Raw genomic sequence first — 19,218 nt, forward strand, 5'->3', positions numbered from 1 at the left:
CAGTTCGTAACATTCATAGGCTGTCCATTACGAAGACTGACGGTTCCCTTTTAGTGGAGAACTTTGTTTTGATTTTGGTGACCTTTTGACCATGACCAGACCGATGTCGTCTCTAAACACCTGTGTTGTAAAGTTGAAAATTAACCATTAATCACGATTCATTTCAGTGATTTTACCTCGTGAATGCTGTTTCTTGAATGTAGTTTAGGTAAGGAGTGTAAGCAGTAGTAAAATGTAGTTGCTTTGCTAAGTTTCTGGGTGTATTTATACAAGTAAACACTCAACATGAAAACTTCAGATTCAGCATGTTCAGCCTGGCACACCGACATCGCCTGGCTGGCGCATAATTATTTGGTGCAGCAGTGACATTAAAATGAATACACGGGATCGATACACGTGAATTGCTATGCACGATTTTGATATCAGACGAAAATCTTCGGATACTGAGTTAGAAAATGATGAATATCTCCCGTAAATGAATTTTTCTCAAGAAACCAGATGTGGTCTCATACACTTGAAAATATGTGTTGAACAGATATTATAGTCGTTAGCGTGCGCTTTGAAAATTGGCCGTGCGCTTTGAACTCAAAATTTGACCAAAACTCTCAATTTTATATTGCGTTGGTCCTGTATCATGGTATGGACTACAGCGCGCAGCAGGCTATAGCGGCACTCACTCAAGTGGAGGGAGTATAACCATTGACCGCAATGTCGTATACAAGCTTGCTCACAGAGCGAGAAATCAATTACCCCGTCTATTGTGGTAGCCTTAGTCAGGTCACTCGCTAATAATATGCATCTCATAAGGTCCGAATAAAATGGTCATGGGTGGCTGTGGATTCAACCTACCATGGCGATTTCTACTATGAAGATATCGGGCGATGTCACTGTGCCTGGGGATCTACCTCAAGTTCATGCTATTCACTGTACTCTCAGTACTATCAGCTTCTGCTTTACAAAGCAGATGCCAGAGCTGCTGTGTAGATACGGGGATAGGCTGCATTTATGAATGCAGTTTAGTGGGCATATGTGAGTGTACAAACCCAGCAAGGATGACAATGTTGTCATCCTTCTCTGTTTACAAACAGAGAGGTAGATAGGAAAAAACTGTTAAACTTATTTAAAAAATCTGAACAGTTGCTGTAGCTGGCTTTATTGCGCCTACTCACATGGAACGCAGGAGTACAAGCATTCAACTTCAAGCAAGCACTTCAAACAGTGTAAGAAGTGTACATGCAATCTTCTGGCCCACCTTATAGTATTATTATATACATGTTGTGTGTGTGTTTATCGCTGTAAGAATGTGACAGGTGTTCAGCTAAAGAAGTCAAAGATTTCCATGTCTGTTGGTTACAAATACAATTAAAAAGCCTGATATGGAATGAATGATGTGCGAAGAAAAATAAATTATGAAAGGGTGGCCTCATCACTCAGCAAAACATATGTGATTGGAAATTCATATTAATCAACTTTTCATTTTCCCAACAATGTTACGAGATAGTTTAATTCAGGTTCAGTAACTGTTTTATCATGTGTTTAATTCCTATTTTTATTACAGAGATTGGGATGCCAAGTAGATCCATGCCATAATTGATTCTGGCTAAATGAATCCACTGCACAATGACAACCAATACAACAAGACATGCTGTGAAGCAGCTCTACAAAAATGTTAGTCGGTTATTTTACTTTTAAATTTCTTTGTTAATTGTCTTTCCATGTTGGAATAACCAGTCATGAATTCAATTAGCTAAATTAACAAAATGCAGTTGTGGTGAAGTTTAGACTGACCCACAGTCTCGGTTCGTGCCATCTCTGGATGTGACAATTACTAATTACATAATGCCAAAGTCCTGTACCCCCCCTTAGTTTTCTCCAAATACTCAGTGTCAAAAACCCATTCCTCTTCCTCCATAAATCGATGCCACTGATTACACACGCAGCTGAACCATGCAGCAATGATAAAGTCAAGTGGGCGCGCTCATTCTGAGACTGAACAAATCTGTAAGCAATTTGCCTTTCAACCAAATAACGGCTCAACAAAGCCGGTGATTCCCATGTCAATTATGAAATATGGTAGCACAAAACTATGCCGTGGCATGGCCCTGGGATGGGACACTTGTCAACAACTGAGAGGTATTGAGCTCAACTGGCACGCGTCTGATAGACCCATGGTACGTGCAATATATATTGTCTTGTGCGGTTAGCAAATGTTTGTGCATTATTTATCTAGGAAGCCTCTTCAAATATCACGCTGCCAAGCTGTGTTGATTGGTCGGATGCAATACCGTACCATTCTTGTAGTCGATTACACAAACGTTAATGCAGTGAGAACACGGACGTGGTATATAGAAAGAGCGTGTGACCCAGGATCGGTAAAAGTCAACTCCACAAAGATTCGGAGGGTCCATGTATTGGGTTGATTTTTAATGTTGTATAGTCTACATTACCAGTCATAATCCATGGACCTGAGGGAGGGTCTAGGTGAAGTTGTGCTTGGGCATGTTGTAAAATGGATCAATGTAATTGTTATGAAGTTAATTCTCAGATTCTAAAGGCATAGGCTCCGGAACATATAAATATGAGGGGCCCACTGCGGCCTGGTCCAAGTTTTGAGGATGCCCTGTTTTAACCCTTGGTAGCCTAGCCCATGGCCACCAAAATTATTGGGGCCACAGTTGCATAGCCACAGAATGAGATTCTTTAAACAAACTAGAATAGTATGATGACGATAGTTGAAAGGCTGACAGCCTAGGCTGACAGTATAGCAAATATTATATAAGTCAGATGTCGCTAATATTGATTTTGCCCGGGTGATTTTGAGATATTAGCAAAGAAAGTGTTAAAATTAATTCTTTTGTTTTATGCGATTGATAAATTGACATAACTTTGCAAAGAAAAATTGTATCAACATGGGGTTTTCAGTTTCTGAAAGCTCTAAATGTCCATTTTAGAAACATGTGTAAAACTCATTTTTGAACAGGGTCGACATGTGACTCATTCCCCTCGACCATGTCACATATTTGTTCTATGGTCCATTGCAATGCAATGGTTTATTTAACTCAAAACTTTTAATTAATTACTTTTGTTATAGGCCTCAATGTAAGATAAAAATAAACATGTATGAGAAGAGCACAAATCCATTATTTCAATTCAATGTTGATCATATTTCTTGGTTCAGAGCAGAATATATAGAAAAAGCAGTGATATTTTTCAATATTGAAACATCACAACACCTTAGTTTGTATGTTTGTTTGTTTTCTTTTCAGCTCATATGGCTGGGAAGGGAGTACCCAAAAGGTGAACAATACTTCAGGAAAAATGTCACAATGCATTCATGAAGAACAAAGATGTCACAAATCCAGAGCAAATAGAAACATTAATAGCACGAGGTGAATATGTTATCAAGGAATTGGAGGCGCTTTACATGCTACGCAAGTATCGAGCACTCAAGAAGCGATATTATGGAGATGACCCACCAACCAGAGCTAGTGGCTCATGAGACGAGTTGGGACATTTTGAAAAAGGACTTGTTTAAGTGACAATTATAATTATATTTGAGACTTAATATTTTATGTGATTTGATACACGTCCACTTGATTGTGGCCAGAAAGAAGTTGAGGTTTTGAAATGAAAAGTGAATTTTGTGTAGAACAAAAGTATAATTTTTTGAGATGCAAAGAACTCATGCTTTTGTGAGATGAAAGTGATTAAAACATGTAAAGCACACTGTTCATAGAATGTTCTATCAATTAATTTTTCGATTCAGTATAATTTTTGGGAGATCAAAAATTGAAATGGGTTCTTATTTTCACAGATTAAAAATCTGGCATGATTTGGTTGGCTACAGTTTGTCCACTCTGAAGTACAAAGTGACAACTCGCTCGTAAACAGTGCGAAGTGTTGCATCTCTGATGCAGGTATGCATGCTTTCAAAGTCCTTGTCGGTACTTAGTACTTCAGAGTAGACTGACTGTAGCAGAATTGGTATGTGCCTTTTCTGTGGAATTTGGTTTAAAACCTGTTAGGCTACAGAAAAAACCCTGTTCTACGGACCTAACCAACCCAGATTTTTTTTTTTTTTGTACATGTATTTCAAAATATTGCAAAATATTTACAGATTTTGGTGATTTTTTAGGTCATTTGCAAAACGACCGACCCTACTTGGAAGGTCTATTCACCCATAGAACAGGGTTTTTCATTGCCTTATCACAAACTTTGTCTGTATGATATCCGGATTTGTTGCATGTTATAATATGAAATATTATTCTTTTTATGATCAATCATAACCGATTATATTATAATTGTTTGAATTGTTGTATTGTTTATATTATTTTGAAAAAGAGAGTGTGATTGAATCACAAATGAGTTTATTTTAAAAGTAAGGAAGATGGTGATCAAATTCATTCCCATAAAAATTGAGATTTTGATATCAATGGATAAGCATTAATATTTTCCTCATTGACCCTGTGAGGAGATACCTTGGGTTGAGAGCCAGAAAGCCTCAACTCGCAATCACCTGCTCCCATAAAATGAGCATAAAGTCGCCAGAGCACTTTAGACGATACAGTCCATTAACCATAACAAATTTCAATAGAAAACAAAAGACATTGCAGAGATGCCAACCCTTCCGATTTTAGAGGGAGGCTCCCTCTTTTTCTAAACATTTTTGTCCATTTTGACACCCAAATTTGGCAACCTCCCTATTTCTAGCAAGTGTTGTGCCATTGAAGTTGCATGTAATTTTGAAAACCTCCTTATTTTTAGTTTGAATCCTCCCTATTTTCTGGATGTTAATTTTGGCATCTCTGTCATGGAGGAATTATTGTTTTTTATTGACTAAGTCAAGGAGCCAACTTTATGCTCATTTTGCGACAGCTGGTCATAGTGATTTACTGACTTTCTGGTTATGAACCCTCGATATTAGGGTTGAAAAACATTTTTATTTTGTAATAAAAATGTGTGTAAAAGATTATTAATATTCACACAGTAGTCTATGGTACCTTCAAATATTTAAGTTTAAGGCAAGAATTCCCTATCTGCAATAGCTGCCAGGTGTCATATTTTGAGATGTATGCACTATGGAATGCAGACATTGTCAAATAGCTATATAGCAGCTATTGCAGATAGACCTTTCTTGCACTAACCCCTTGACATATATCTGACTCCCATATATTAAAGGGATGTGAATGTTAAGATCAAAATTCAAAAAGTGGGTTTAAAGGGGCATTGTCCGATTTTTCTCATGTTCTGTTTTCTATCTTACATTGAGGCCTACCATCAAAGGGGCGTGGACTAGAAATAGCATGGTGATGAAATCGGACCATCCTTTAGTATTGAAGATTTAAAGAGTGTTAGTGTTACCTAAAAATCAAAATCAGTTTTGATTTAAGAGGCATTTCATGATCAACATTTAGCATCGACCTTTTAGGGTACAGCTCAACTTACCGTACTTTTCCTAACCAGACAGTCCATGCCAAAATTGTTACTACACCTTTACATTTCATCAAATCTCTTTTTGATGTCTGTCATTTTGAACATCACACTTGAAAGATGTATGCTATGTAGAAACTTTATTTTGCAATTTCATAATTTGCATATTATTAGCATATTTGCAAGAAAAAACATGAAAATCAATAAATACCTATATTTTTCACAATTTCAATATTTTATTAGAAATTAAGCATGTAGGCTGTTTGTTATGACTTGATGAATGAAGCTGTTAAAACAGATTTTGATATTTTTGCTTAGTTTTCCTTTTTTCAACATTTTTTGGATGACCTATATTTTCTTTGAATATTTATCAAATTTCTTAATTTAGGTATAATACAGTGCAGAAAAAGATGTCAACAAAATCTGTTAAAACAGATTTCCAATAAATTGTTCCATTTTCCATTTTGGGTTAAATACTCAATTTTCATGCGCGGGATATTTGAAACATAAAATGAAAACATGTCCATTGCACTTTTTCCTCGAGATGTACTATAATATCAAGGTTACGGATATATTATAATCCCTTCTTATCTTCACTGATCCATCAGATACCTATTGTTATGAATGATCAATGAAAAGGTTCAGAACTGGGCTACTAATGGTCTGTCAAGTATCTATAGTTATTTTCATGAATGTGTCAACTCAAAAAATCATGCAAGGTCGAATGTAGGAAAAGTATGATAAGTTGAGCTGTATGGTTCATTAGAACAGCTTATTTCCAACACTTCAGTTGATTTAGACATTTTATTTGAGAGTTTCTCATAATTGCACATACATTTACAGTGCGGAAGGAGGCTGTGGATCACAAAGTGCCCCTTTAATATGGTTCTGTGGACAACGAAGTGCCCCTTTAATATGGTATATACCACATTATTGTATATAGGCCTAATCTATCTACCTCCTAAATGATTTACACAATTACTAATTTTACCATGTATTGGTATAAGGAATGTTTTTGATCATTATCAAATATGTAATTTGATGTTTTGATAAAAAAAAAAAAATATGTTTCAGACAATAATGATTGTATACATACAGTGATATTGTAAGTACAATAATTCTGCATGTAGGCTAAGCATGAGCGGATGCATGTTATTTGAGAAAATTTTAAGGCAAATGTGACTCTATTGGCCATGGGGGGGGGGGGGGGCTAAACTTTGCCGTTGTGTCCCTTTGAATACAAATGCCCCTCCCCCACCCCATCCCTGCTACGGACCTTAGAGGGCATATATATCAGGTTTCTGTGTTGCAATTATTTTCTAATAAAAATGTTAGCTTCATAAAAAGTTATCATTGTGTGTGTCGTTATTTGCATTAATAGGAGTATAATCATTTTTTATTGTTGCTTTACCTTCCCATTGGCGTAAAACATTGGTCAAATATTATTGGAAAATTATATTGTAAAAATTGCATATTAAATGACCCCCCCCCCCCAACACACACACACACACCCCACACACGTATCCCATGATATACATTGATTTTTAAGGTAACTTTATACTCAAATTTTGTTTGAAAACCGAAGTTATTCTCTTGTCTCAAGATTTAGAAAAAAGTACATGTATATTAGTTCGACCTACCTGCAATATACCGTTCTTGAATTCTAAGCAAAAAGGCCAATCTGAGGGGGCAGTTTTTTTAGCACACAGGGTTTTTTTATTTGAGAACATGTCAAATCTGATAATGGATACCCCGGGGCACTTCAACTTTGGAGGTGGCGTATGTAGGGCTGTTAAGACCCCTTTTTCAGCATCGCTGTCACCCAAAGACCCCATATTTTTTTACTTAACACATGCTCTGTCCCGGCTCTGTCACCCGAAGACCCCCTATTTTTCCATTTGATCTGTCACCCAAACCCTTACAAGTTCAATTTGAGCAGCAACTTTCATTTATCACTGATTTTGTTACTTATTTTGAAAAAACAATGAATTTTGAAGCCATTTAGAACTAAAAATTCGATTTTCGAGGTTTCTGTGGCGCTTTTTCGGTTCTCACCCAAAGATTCCATTTCAAAAAAGGTCATGTTCTCACCCAATGACCCCATATTTTTTACATTTTGCTCTCACGAATGCCAAAAATCATGCTCTCACCCAATGACCCCATATTTTTTACATTTTGCTCTCACCGAATGCCCCTAGTGCGAAAGTGCCAGCCCTACACCTATATCCATTTCACATTGAAGTGCCCCCCGGGTGGATACCCTAAGGCAGCAGCCGCAGCACACTTTCAATATAATAGACTGCTGCCCTCAGTCGTCAACCGTCTGGAAGCATACACAGTACATGCGAAGTGTAGACGGCTGATTGGAATTAGTCTATCAATATAAAAGGGTGCAAACTAAAGGCCCTCCGGTGCATGCCACTATGCAATCGGATTAAATAAGTGATATAAATGAATAGACCTAAATGCGATCTGTGCACTTCCCTGATCTGTAGTATAAGACCTAAAAAGTTGTTTGATTGGCGTAACATAAACAAAATTAGGGTAGGTAGGTGGGGGTTTCAAAAAATCAAAATTATTTGATATCAGAAGGACATTCTTCGTATTCAGAATGCAATTCGATATGTCTGATGTGCTCTTAAAAAGACATTTCGTGATCCACAGCATCATCCCCCCACTTTTCTCAAAAAAAGTTGAGATTTTTATATCAATGGAAACCTCTGGCTACATAATGTTTATGTACAAAATATTTCTTGCAGATTAATTCGTTTGGCAAAGATATCGTGAATTTTAATTTCGTTCTGGTGCACCAGAACGAAATTACAACACATTGTCTATATGGAGCAGTGTAGGCCTAATAAACATAAGGCCGTATAAATAATGTTTTGGTTCTCGCCCCTCCCTCCTCAATTTCTGGGATTTGTCAGATTTTTTTTTTTCAATTATTTTAGACTTTGGAATGATTTATGAATTTTTCATACATATAAATAAGTTTATTAATAGAGAACAAGGACCACTTCCACGTCTTTTGTGGTACTCTAGGGGTTTATACCTCAGAATCTCACATTTGAAAAAAAAAGTGCCTCATCGTTTCCTGTTGAGCACTGTTGGAAAAGACTGAAAACTACAGACAATGCTGATTTTACACTGAAAAAAAACACCTCCCTCCCTCATCTATTCATGAAAATCCTCTGGACGAGAACCAAAATATTAATTTTGTATGGCCTAAATCATGCATAACTCGCAAACGCAAAATCGGAATCAACTGAAATTTTGGGAATAAGCTTTTTTCGTGGATATCTACTGAAAAATGGCATAAAAAGAGGATGCTAGGATCACGAAATACTCCTTTAAGTCTTATGTCACACACTAGATACTGTCCAAACCCCGGGGTCCAAACGTTCATACCCCATCCCTTAAAGGCCTTGGAACTTGTTTTCTCTCGATTTTTTTTTTAATAATGTTATTTTTTCTATACATTTATTTTGCAAAGTCAGGGTCGGGCCTATACTTTTAGGGTCGGTCGGGTTACGCCAATCAAGCATTCAAATATTCAGACAATGAATCAGTAATTACCCCGGTAATTACTCAAAACAATAACGCGTCCACAAGCCAGGTTGTGGTTCATCAATTTAATTATATGACGATTACGTAATAACAGTCGACTGTGACATGACTGGAAGCTAATAGATGGTATTGTTCCTTAATTAGGGAAGCCTTTTATTAATAAATCTTGCAAGAGGAAATTTGTATTTGGTTTGCAAAGTAAGTCAATTCCAAACCGAGATTAACTGGTTCAAATATGACTAGGCTTTTTTTACACAGCCGTGACGTTAGTCACGGCTGTGTCTTTTTTCTTACAGGTTCTTACCTAGCCGGGACACCGGCTAGGTCTTGTGATGCTATCGGATCTTTCTTCTTCTGGCAACACGTGCGTGACTTGCCACGTTTCGCCCTAATTCTGTTATGCTTTGACCGATTTTGACCATACTTAGTCACAAACACCACTGACCATGTCCCCACATGTGATATGACATTGAACTCCATTTGACCTTTGACCTGCTCACAATGGCAAAATGTGATTTTTACTCTAAAATGCTTCTTCTTCCACAAATAACATGTGATGGTGACATGCTTAGGTCATGTGACTTGACTTTGGTCGGTGTCTATAGGGTGTTCACAGAATTGGGGTCAAAGGTCATTAAGGGGGTCATTTCCGGTCTGAAAGCTAAAAATCTTCAAAAAATCACTGTTTTTACAAATTACATAGCAGAGTGTTGTCATTAGCACACATGCATTGCTACTAACCAGGGTCTTTGGGGTGTCTACAGTTTCGGGATCAAAGGTCATTAAGGGGTCGCTTCTGGTCAAAAACCAAAAATCATCAAATATGTTCATTTTTTTTTATCTCAAAACATAACCAGACCAGAGTAACATAAACTTCACATATGCATTAGTGTTACCCGATGTATGCACGGTATTTTTATTTTTTTGGTCAAAGGTCATTTAGACGTCATTTCCGGTTTTAAGCTAAATAACTTCAAGAATTTTTATCTCCATAACTAAGCTTAGTAGATTTTTTAATTTAAACTGTAACAATGCATTTTCTCGGTGTATATGAGGATTTTTTTTATATTGGGGTCAAAGGTCATTAAGGAGGTCAAAACGTCAAATTTGCAAAAAAAATGTTTAAAATTACGGAAAAGTAGCTGTATCTCAGCCTATGGAAGACGGATAAACAGTGATGCACCATTAACGGTGTGAGATGTCCATAATAACCAATCAAAGGTCAAACTTTAAGTTAAGACTGGCATTTCCGGCCCAGCTAGGTCCAGATCTGTAACCAGATCTAGTTCTTTACCTAGCCGGGACTGCGGCTAGGTCTTGAAATGCTATCGGTCGGTTTTTCTGGCAACAAATATACACATTTTTTGCTCCAGCTCGGACATGCTTTGACCGATTTTGACCTAACTTGGTCACAATCATCATTGACTACGACTATACATGTCACATTACTTTTAATGGGTTAAAGGTCACAGAGGGGTCAAATGAGCCAAAAATGTGATTTGAGCTAAAAATGCTTTTCTTCCTACATAAAACATCCTACAATAACGTCACTTGCACATAAGGATCGGCTATATCTTGTGTCTATAGGGTTAACACAGAATTGGGGTCAAAAGGTCATTAAGGGGTATTTCCGGTATAAAACCAAATATCTTCAAAATGCTTCTTCTGCCACAAATTACATAGTACGATGACGTCACTTCCACATATGCATCGGCTATATCTAGTGCCTATAGGGTGTTCACAGAATTGGGGTCAAAGGTCATTAAGGGTCATTTCGGTCCGAGTCTAAAAAGCTTTTAAAATTATATCTGCTACATGTAACATAGTACGTTGATGCCATCTGCACTGACAGCATGGTCATTACCCATTGCTTGGAGTCAAGGGTTAAATTTTGAAATAGCCACAATATTTGAAGTGCTTTATCCGTTATAAATTACAAATGTTTAGAAAAAGCACACCTTGTAGATATGTTCCTCCGATTTTACGAAACTAAAAATAAGTGGGACATACTGTAATAATTGGGTAATCCATCATTTTGCCTGTCAATTAGTGCCTGTCAATCATGAGATAAAATACTTGAGTAGCAGGGTACTCGAGAATCGTGACGCGTGAGAGATTAAGGTGGCGATTGGTACACAGTAATTATTTGGAATTTTAAAGAGGGAGGGAGAGACTGTGAAACGGAGTGGGTGGGGTGGGGGCAGTAAGAGAGGAACTTGGGAGGCAAGGGGGAGAGACAAATGGCGGGAGGGTGAGAGAAAGAAGGAATAAGGTAGAGCCTATTATGGTTATGATGATGATGATGATATGATGATGATGATGATGAATCATCATCATCATCATCATCATCATAAGGTAGAACCGATCTCATCATCATCATCATCATCATCATCATATCATCACCATCATCATCATCATCATCATCATCATCATCATCATCATCATCATCATCATCATACCATCACCATCATCATCATCATCATCATCATCATCATCATCATCATCATGATAGGGAATGATGACGACCATGATGATCATGCATGATGATACATGTGCTACATGTATACATATTAATGTTTAGCGTTCAATTTCCAATTTTGATCAACTTTTCCTAGACCATGACATAAACCAGAATCGAGACATACAATAATTGGAAAGCGATACCGTTTGGGTGACGTGCCATAACATGTGAGTAGTCATGTAAACATACAAGCACTGCACTTTGAGATTCGCCGCCTACTACCCGCTCAACGTGTGCTGATCATGCTCATGATACTTTGAACATAAAGTGAAGTCATTTAATTATTTGGAATTCAAGAGAGGGGAAAGAAGAGATTGAGAGCCAGAAATTATTTGGAATTTAAGAGAGGGGAAGGGGAGATTGAGAGAAATGATGGAAAGGGGAGTGGTGGAGGGATGTAATAGATAAACTTGGAAGGTAAGGGGGAGAAACAAATGGGGGGGGTAAGAAAAAGGAGTAAGGTAGAGAGGGGGGTTGTAAAGTTACCCAGCAAAAGTCGCAATTTTATTTTAATAAACCTGAATACAAGAAAGAGCAATTATTTGGAATACTAGTGCACCTGCGGCTGTAAGAGCCCAGATGCTGTGAGAGCATTGGTATGATAGCGATACTGTTTGACAACAGATGACCTTTGAACTCGGATGACCTTGGTGCAATTGTTTCATGCTCCCCTCAGTCATACGAAGGATTCCACCTATCAAGTTTAAGCCCAATAGGGCAAAGTTTCGATTTAGCCCCTACATGACCTTTGACCTCGGTTGACCTCAATTTTGTTTTGCGCATATATTCCCCTCGTATCAAGGATTGCACCCACCAAGTTTGAACCCGATAGGACAAATTTTGAAATCCATGACCTTTGACCTTTGACCTCGGATGACCTCCATATAATGTTTTTCATGCTCCCTCATACGAAGGTCTCAACCCACCAAGTTTGAGCCCGATCGGACAAATTTTGAAATTTGACCCCTCCGTAATGACCTTTGACCTCGGGTGACCTCGATTTTATTTCGCGCATTATATTCCCCTCCTATCAAGGATTCCACCCACTAAGTTTGGGCCCGATCGGACAAAGTTTGAAATTTTGACCTTTGACCTTGACCTCCGATGACCTTCAAAACCACATGGCCAACATGCTTTTCCCAATACCTATCTATATCCGAAATTTCAGCGCGATGCGTCGAAGCACGACGAAACGCATAGCCGGACAGACAGATAGATAGACAGACAGATAGACAGATAGACAGATAGAGACCGCTTATTATTTTATTAGTATAGATAAGAGGGAGAGGGGAAGGAGAGATTAAGAAGGCGATTAGTACAAAACAGTAATTATTTGGAATTTAAGAGAGGGAGGGAGAGATCATGAGAAACGGAGGGGTGGGGTGGGGAAGTAATAGAGGAACTTGGGAGAGGGAGACAAATGGCGGGAGGGTGAGAGAAAGAAGGAGTAAGGGAGAAAGAGGGGATCTTTAAATTACCCAGGGAAAAGTCGCATTTTTATTCTAATAAACCTTATAAATACAATAAAGACTTATAGAGAGGGAGAGAGGGGGAAGGAGAGATTAAGGTGGCGATTAGTACAAAACACAGTATTTATTTGGAATTTAAGAGAGGGAGGGAGGGATCATGAGAAACGAAGGGGTGGGGTAGGGGAAGTAATAGAGGAACATGGGAGGGGTCCGGCTAGGTCTTGTGATGCTATCGGATCTTTCTTCTTCTGGCAACACGTGCGTGACTTGCCACGTTTCGCCCTAATTCTGTTATGCTTTGACCGATTTTGACCATACTTAGTCACAAACACCACTGACCATGTCCCCACATGTGATATGACATTGAACTCCATTTGACCTTTGACCTGCTCACAATGGCAAAAATGTGATTTTTACTCTAAAATGCTTCTTCTTCCACAAATAACATGTGATGGTGACATGCTTAGGTCATGTGACTTGACTTTGGTCGGTGTCTATAGGGTGTTCACAGATAAGGGGTCAAAGGTCATTAAGGGGTCATTTCCGGTCTGAAAGCTAAAATCTTCAAAAAATCACTGTTTTTACAAATTACATAGCAGAGTGTTGTCATTAGCACACATGCATTGCTACTAACCAGGGTCTTTGGGGTGTCTACAGTTTCGGGATCAAAAGGTCATTAAGGGGTCGCTTCTGGTCAAAACCAAAAATCATCAAATATGTTCATTTTTTTTATCTCAAAACATAACCAGACCAGAGTAACATAAACTTCACATATGCATTAGTGTTACCCGATGTATGCACGGTATTTTTATTTTTTGGTCAAAGGTCATTTAGACGTCATTTCCGGTTTTAAGCTAAATAACTTCAAGAATTTTATCTCCATAACTAAGCTTAGTAGATTTTTTAATTTAAACTGTAACAATGCATTTTCTCGGTGTATATGAGGATTTTTTTATATTGGGGTCAAAGGTCATTAAGGAGGTCAAAACGTCAAATTTGCAAAAAAATGTTTAAAATTACGGAAAAGTAGCTGTATCTCAGCCTATGGAAGACGGATAAACAGTGATGCACCATTAACGGTGTGAGATGTCCATAATAACCAATCAAAGGTCAAACTTTAAGTTAAGACTGGCATTTCCGGCCCGGCTAGGTCCAGATCTGTAACCAGATCTAGTTCTTTACCTAGCCGGGACTGCGGCTAGGTCTTGAAATGCTATCGGTCGGTTTTTCTGGCAACAAATATACACATTTTTTGCTCCAGCTCGGACATGCTTTGACCGATTTTGACCTAACTTGGTCACAATCATCATTGACTACGACTATACATGTCACATTACTTTTAATGGGTTAAAGGTCACAGAGGGGTCAAATGAGCCAAAAATGTGATTTGAGATAAAAATGCTTTTCTTCCTACATAAAACATCCTACAATAACGTCACTTGCACATAAGGATCGGCTATATCTTGTGTCTATAGGGTTAACACAGAATTGGGGTCAAAGGTCATTAAGGGGGCATTTCCGGTATAAAACCAAATATCTTCAAAATGATTCTTCTGCCACAAATTACATAGTACGATGACGTCACTTCCACATATGCATCGGCTATATCTAGTGCACTATAGGGTGTTCACAGAATTGGGGTCAAAGGTCATTAAGGGGTCATTTCCGGTCCGAGTCTAAAAAAGCTTTTAAAAATTATATCTGCTACATGTAACATAGTACGTTGATGCCATCTGCACTGACAGCATGGTCATTACCCATTGCTTGGAGTCAAGGGTTAAATTTTAAAATAGCCACAATATTTGAAGTAATTTATCCGTTTTTGCCTACAAATTTTTAGAAAAAGCACACCTTGTAGATATGTTCCTCCGATTTTACGAAACTAAAAATAAGTGGGACATACTGTAATAATTGGGTAATCCATCATTTTGCCTGTCAATTAGTGCCTGTCAATCATGAGATAAAATACTTGAGTAGCAGGGTACTCGAGAATCGTGACGCGTGAGAGATTAAGGTGGCGATTGGTACACAGTAATTATTTGGAATTTTAAAGAGGGAGGAGAGACTGTGAAACGGAGTGGGTGGGGTGGGGGCAGTAAGAGAGAACTTGGGAGGTAAGGGGAGAGACAAATGGCGGGAGGGTGAGAGAAAGAAGGAATAAGGTAGAGCCTATTATGGTTATGATGATGATGATGATATGATGATGATGATGATGAATCATCATCATCATCATCATCATCATAAATAGAACCGATCTCATCATCATCATCATCATCATCATCATATCATCACCATCATCATCATCATCATCATCATCATCATCATCATCATCATCATCATCATCATACCATCACCATCATCATCATCATCATCATCATCATCATCATCATCATCATGATAGGGAATGATGACGACCATGATGATCATGCATGATGATACATGTGCTACATGTATACATATTAATGTTTAGCGTTCAATTTCCAATTTTGATCAACTTTTCCTAGACCATGACATAAACCAGAATCGAGACATACAATAATTGGAAAGCGATACCGTTTGGGTGACGTGCCATAACATGTGAGTAGTCATGTAAACATACAAGCACTGCACTTTGAGATTCGCCGCCTACTACCCGCTCAACGTGTGCTGATCATGCTCATGATACTTTGAACATAAAGTGAAGTCATTTAATTATTTGGAATTCAAGAGAGGGGAAAGAAGAGATTGAGAGCCAGAAATTATTTGGAATTTAAGAGAGGGAAGGGGAGATTGAGAGAAATGATGGAAAGGGGAGTGGTGGAGGGATGTAATAGATAAACTTGGAAGGTAAGGGGGAGAAACAAATGGGGGGGTAAGAAAAAGGAGTAAGGTAGAGAGGGGGGTTGTAAAGTTACCCAGCAAAAGTCGCAATTTTATTTTAATAAACCTGAATACAAGAAAGAGCAATTATTTGGAATACTAGTGCACCTGCGGCTGTAAGAGCCCAGATGCTGTGAGAGCATTGGTATGATAGCGATACTGTTTGACAACAGATGACCTTTGAACTCGGATGACCTTGGTGCAATTGTTTCATCCTCCCCTCAGTCATACGAAGGATTCCACCTATCAAGTTTAAGCCCAATAGGGCAAAGTTTCGATTTAGCCCCTACATGACCTTTGACCTCGGTTGACCTCAATTTTGTTTTGCGCATATATTCCCCTCGTATCAAGGATTGCACCCACCAAGTTTGAACCCGATAGGACAAATTTTGAAATCCATGACCTTTGACCTTTGACCTCGGATGACCTCCATATAATGTTTTCATGCTCCCTCATACGAAGGTCTCAACCCACCAAGTTTGAGCCAGATCTGACAAAGTTTGATATTTCACCCCTCCGTAATGACCTTTGACCTCGGTTGGCCTCGATTTTATTTCGCGCATTATATTCCCCTCCTATCAAGGATTCCACCCACTAAGTTTGGGCCCGATCGGACAAAGTTTGAAATTTTGACCTTTGACCTTGACCTCCGATGACCTTCAAAACCACATGGCCAACATGCTTTTCCCAATACCTATCTATATCCGAAATTTCAGCGCGATGCGTCGAAGCACGACGAAACGCATAGCCGGACAGACAGATAGATAGACAGACAGATAGACAGATAGACAGATAGAGACCGCTTATTATTTTATTAGTATAGATAAGAGGGAGAGGGGAAGGAGAGATTAAGAAGGCGATTAGTACAAAACAGTAATTATTTGGAATTTAAGAGAGGGAGGGAGAGATCATGAGAAACGGAGGGGTGGGGTGGGGGAAGTAATAGAGGAACTTGGGAGAGGGAGACAAATGGCGGGAGGGTGAGAGAAAGAAGGAGTAAGGGAGAAAGAGGGGATCTTTAAATTACCCAGGGAAAAGTCGCATTTTTATTCTAATAAACCTTATAAATACAATAAAGACTTATAGAGAGGGAGAGAGGGGGAAGGAGAGATTAAGGTGGCGATTAGTACAAAACACAGTATTTATTTGGAATTTAAGAGAGGGAGGGAGGGATCATGAGAAACGAAGGGGTGGGGTAGGGGAAGTAATAGAGGAACATGGGAGGGGGGAGACAAATGGAGGGAGGGTGAGAGAAAGAAGGACTAAGGGAGTGAGAGAGGGATCTTTAAATTACCCAGGAAAAGTCGCATTTTATGTTAACAAACCTTATCAATACAATAAAGAGTAATTATTTGGAATTTAAGAGAGAGGGGGGGAAGCAGAGATTAAGGTGGCGATTGTTACAAAAAAAGTAATTATTTGGAATTGAAGAGAGGGAGGGAGAAACGGAAGGGGGGGGTGGGGAAGTAATAAAGGAACTTGGGAGGGGGAGATAAATGGCGGGATGGTGAGAGAAAGAAGGAGTAAGGTAGATGGGGTCTTTAAAGTTACTCAGCAAAAGTCGCATTTTTATTTTAATAATACAATAAAGATTAGGCCTATTTGGGGAAGAAGAGATTAAGATGGCGATTGGTACTAAACAGAGTAATAATAGTATTTGGAGTATTGAGAGGGGGAGATTATGAAAAACGGAGGGGTGGGGTAGGGGAAATAATAGAGGAACTTTGGAGGTAAGGGGAGGGACAGCTGGCGGGAGGGTGAGAGAAAGGAGTAAGGTAGAGGGGTGGGGTTGGGGTCTTTAAAGTTACCCAGCAAAAGTCGCATTATTTTAATAAACCATAATACAATAAAGAGTAATGATTTGAAATTTAAGAGAGAGGGAGGGGGAGAGGAGAGATTAAGGTGCCGATTGGTACAAAACAGAGTAATTATTTGAAATTTAAGAGAGGGAGGGGAGATCATGAGAAACGGAGGGTTGAGTTGGGGAAGGAGAGGGGGGAAAGAAGGAGGGATTAAGGTGGTGATACAGGAATGATTATTACGACATTCTAAACATGAAAAAATTATGACCCCAAAGGTCTAGGGGTCAAATGTTAAGTTTAAGATTAAAGGTCAAAGTTTAGCGGTTAAAGGTCAAACTTTAAGACTGGCATTTCCGGCCCCGGCTAGGTCCAGATCTGTAGCCAGATCTAGTTACAAGCCGACGACGAATGTCGGCTTGTTCTGTCTTCTTCCAATTCTTACCTAGCCGGGACACCGGCTAGGTCTTGTGATGCTATCGGATCTTTCTTACCTAGCCGGGACACCGGCTAGGTCTTGTGATGCTATCGGATCTTTACCTAGCCGGGACACCGGCTAGGTCTTGTGATGCTATCGGATCTTTCTTCTTCTGGCAACACGTGCGTGACTTGCCACGTTTCGCCCTAATTCTGTTATGCTTTGACCGATTTTGACCATACTTAGTCACAAACACCACTGACCATGTCCCCACATGTGATATGACATTGAACTCCATTTGACCTTTGACCTGCTCACAATGGCAAAAATGTGATTTTACTCTAAAATGCTTCTTCTTCCACAAATAACATGTGATGGTGACATGCTTAGGTCATGTGACTTGACTTTGGTCGGTGTCTATAGGGTGTTCACAGATAAGGGGTCAAAGGTCATTAAGGGGGTCATTTCCGGTCTGAAAGCTAAAAATCTTCAAAAAATCACTGTTTTTACAAATTACATAGCAGAGTGGTCATTAGCACACATGCATTGCTACTAACCAGGGTCTTTGGGGTGTCTACAGTTTCGGGATCAAAGGTCATTAAGGGGTCGCTTCTGGTCAAAAACCAAAAATCATCAAATATGTTCATTTTTTTTTTATCTCAAAACATAACCAGACCAGAGTAACATAAACTTCACATATGCATTAGTGTTACCCGATGTATGCACGGTATTTTTATTTTTTGGTCAAAGGTCATTTAGACGTCATTTCCGGTTTTAAGCTAAATAACTTCAAGAATTTTTATCTCCATAACTAAGCTTAGTAGATTTTTTTTTTTTTTTTTGTAACAATACATTTTCTCGGTGTATATGAGGATTTTTTTATATTGGGGTCAAAGGTCATTAAGGAGGTCAAAACGTCAAATTTGCAAAAAAAATGTTTAAAATTACGGAAAAGTAGCTGTATCTCAGCCTATGGAAGACGGATAAACAGTGATGCACCATTAACGGTGTGAGATGTCCATAATAACCAATCAAAGGTCAAACTTTAAGTTAAGACTGGCATTTCCGGCCCGGCTAGGTCCAGATCTGTAACCAGATCTAGTTCTTCTTCTTTCTTCTTCTGGCAACAAATTTCAAAATGCTTCTTCTCTTACA

The 19,218-nt window shown here is 38.7% G+C and overlaps 1 protein-coding gene across 1 annotated transcript; it reads left to right on the forward strand.

The window, feature by feature from the left end:
* Positions 1–10: 10 nt before the first annotated feature.
* LOC140167992 (electron transfer flavoprotein regulatory factor 1-like) lies at positions 11–6,759 on the forward strand. Its single transcript, XM_072191301.1, is given in 4 exon segments — positions 11–127; positions 1,559–1,668; positions 3,267–3,321; positions 3,324–6,759. Coding segments are annotated over 3 exon segments (279 nt in total). The 5' UTR covers positions 11–127; positions 1,559–1,620; the 3' UTR covers positions 3,500–6,759.
* Positions 6,760–19,218: the final 12,459 nt, after the last annotated feature.

Source organism: Amphiura filiformis, chromosome 13, assembly GCF_039555335.1.
Source record: "Amphiura filiformis chromosome 13, Afil_fr2py, whole genome shotgun sequence".
In the NCBI taxonomy this organism is placed as follows: domain Eukaryota; kingdom Metazoa; phylum Echinodermata; class Ophiuroidea; order Amphilepidida; family Amphiuridae; genus Amphiura; species Amphiura filiformis.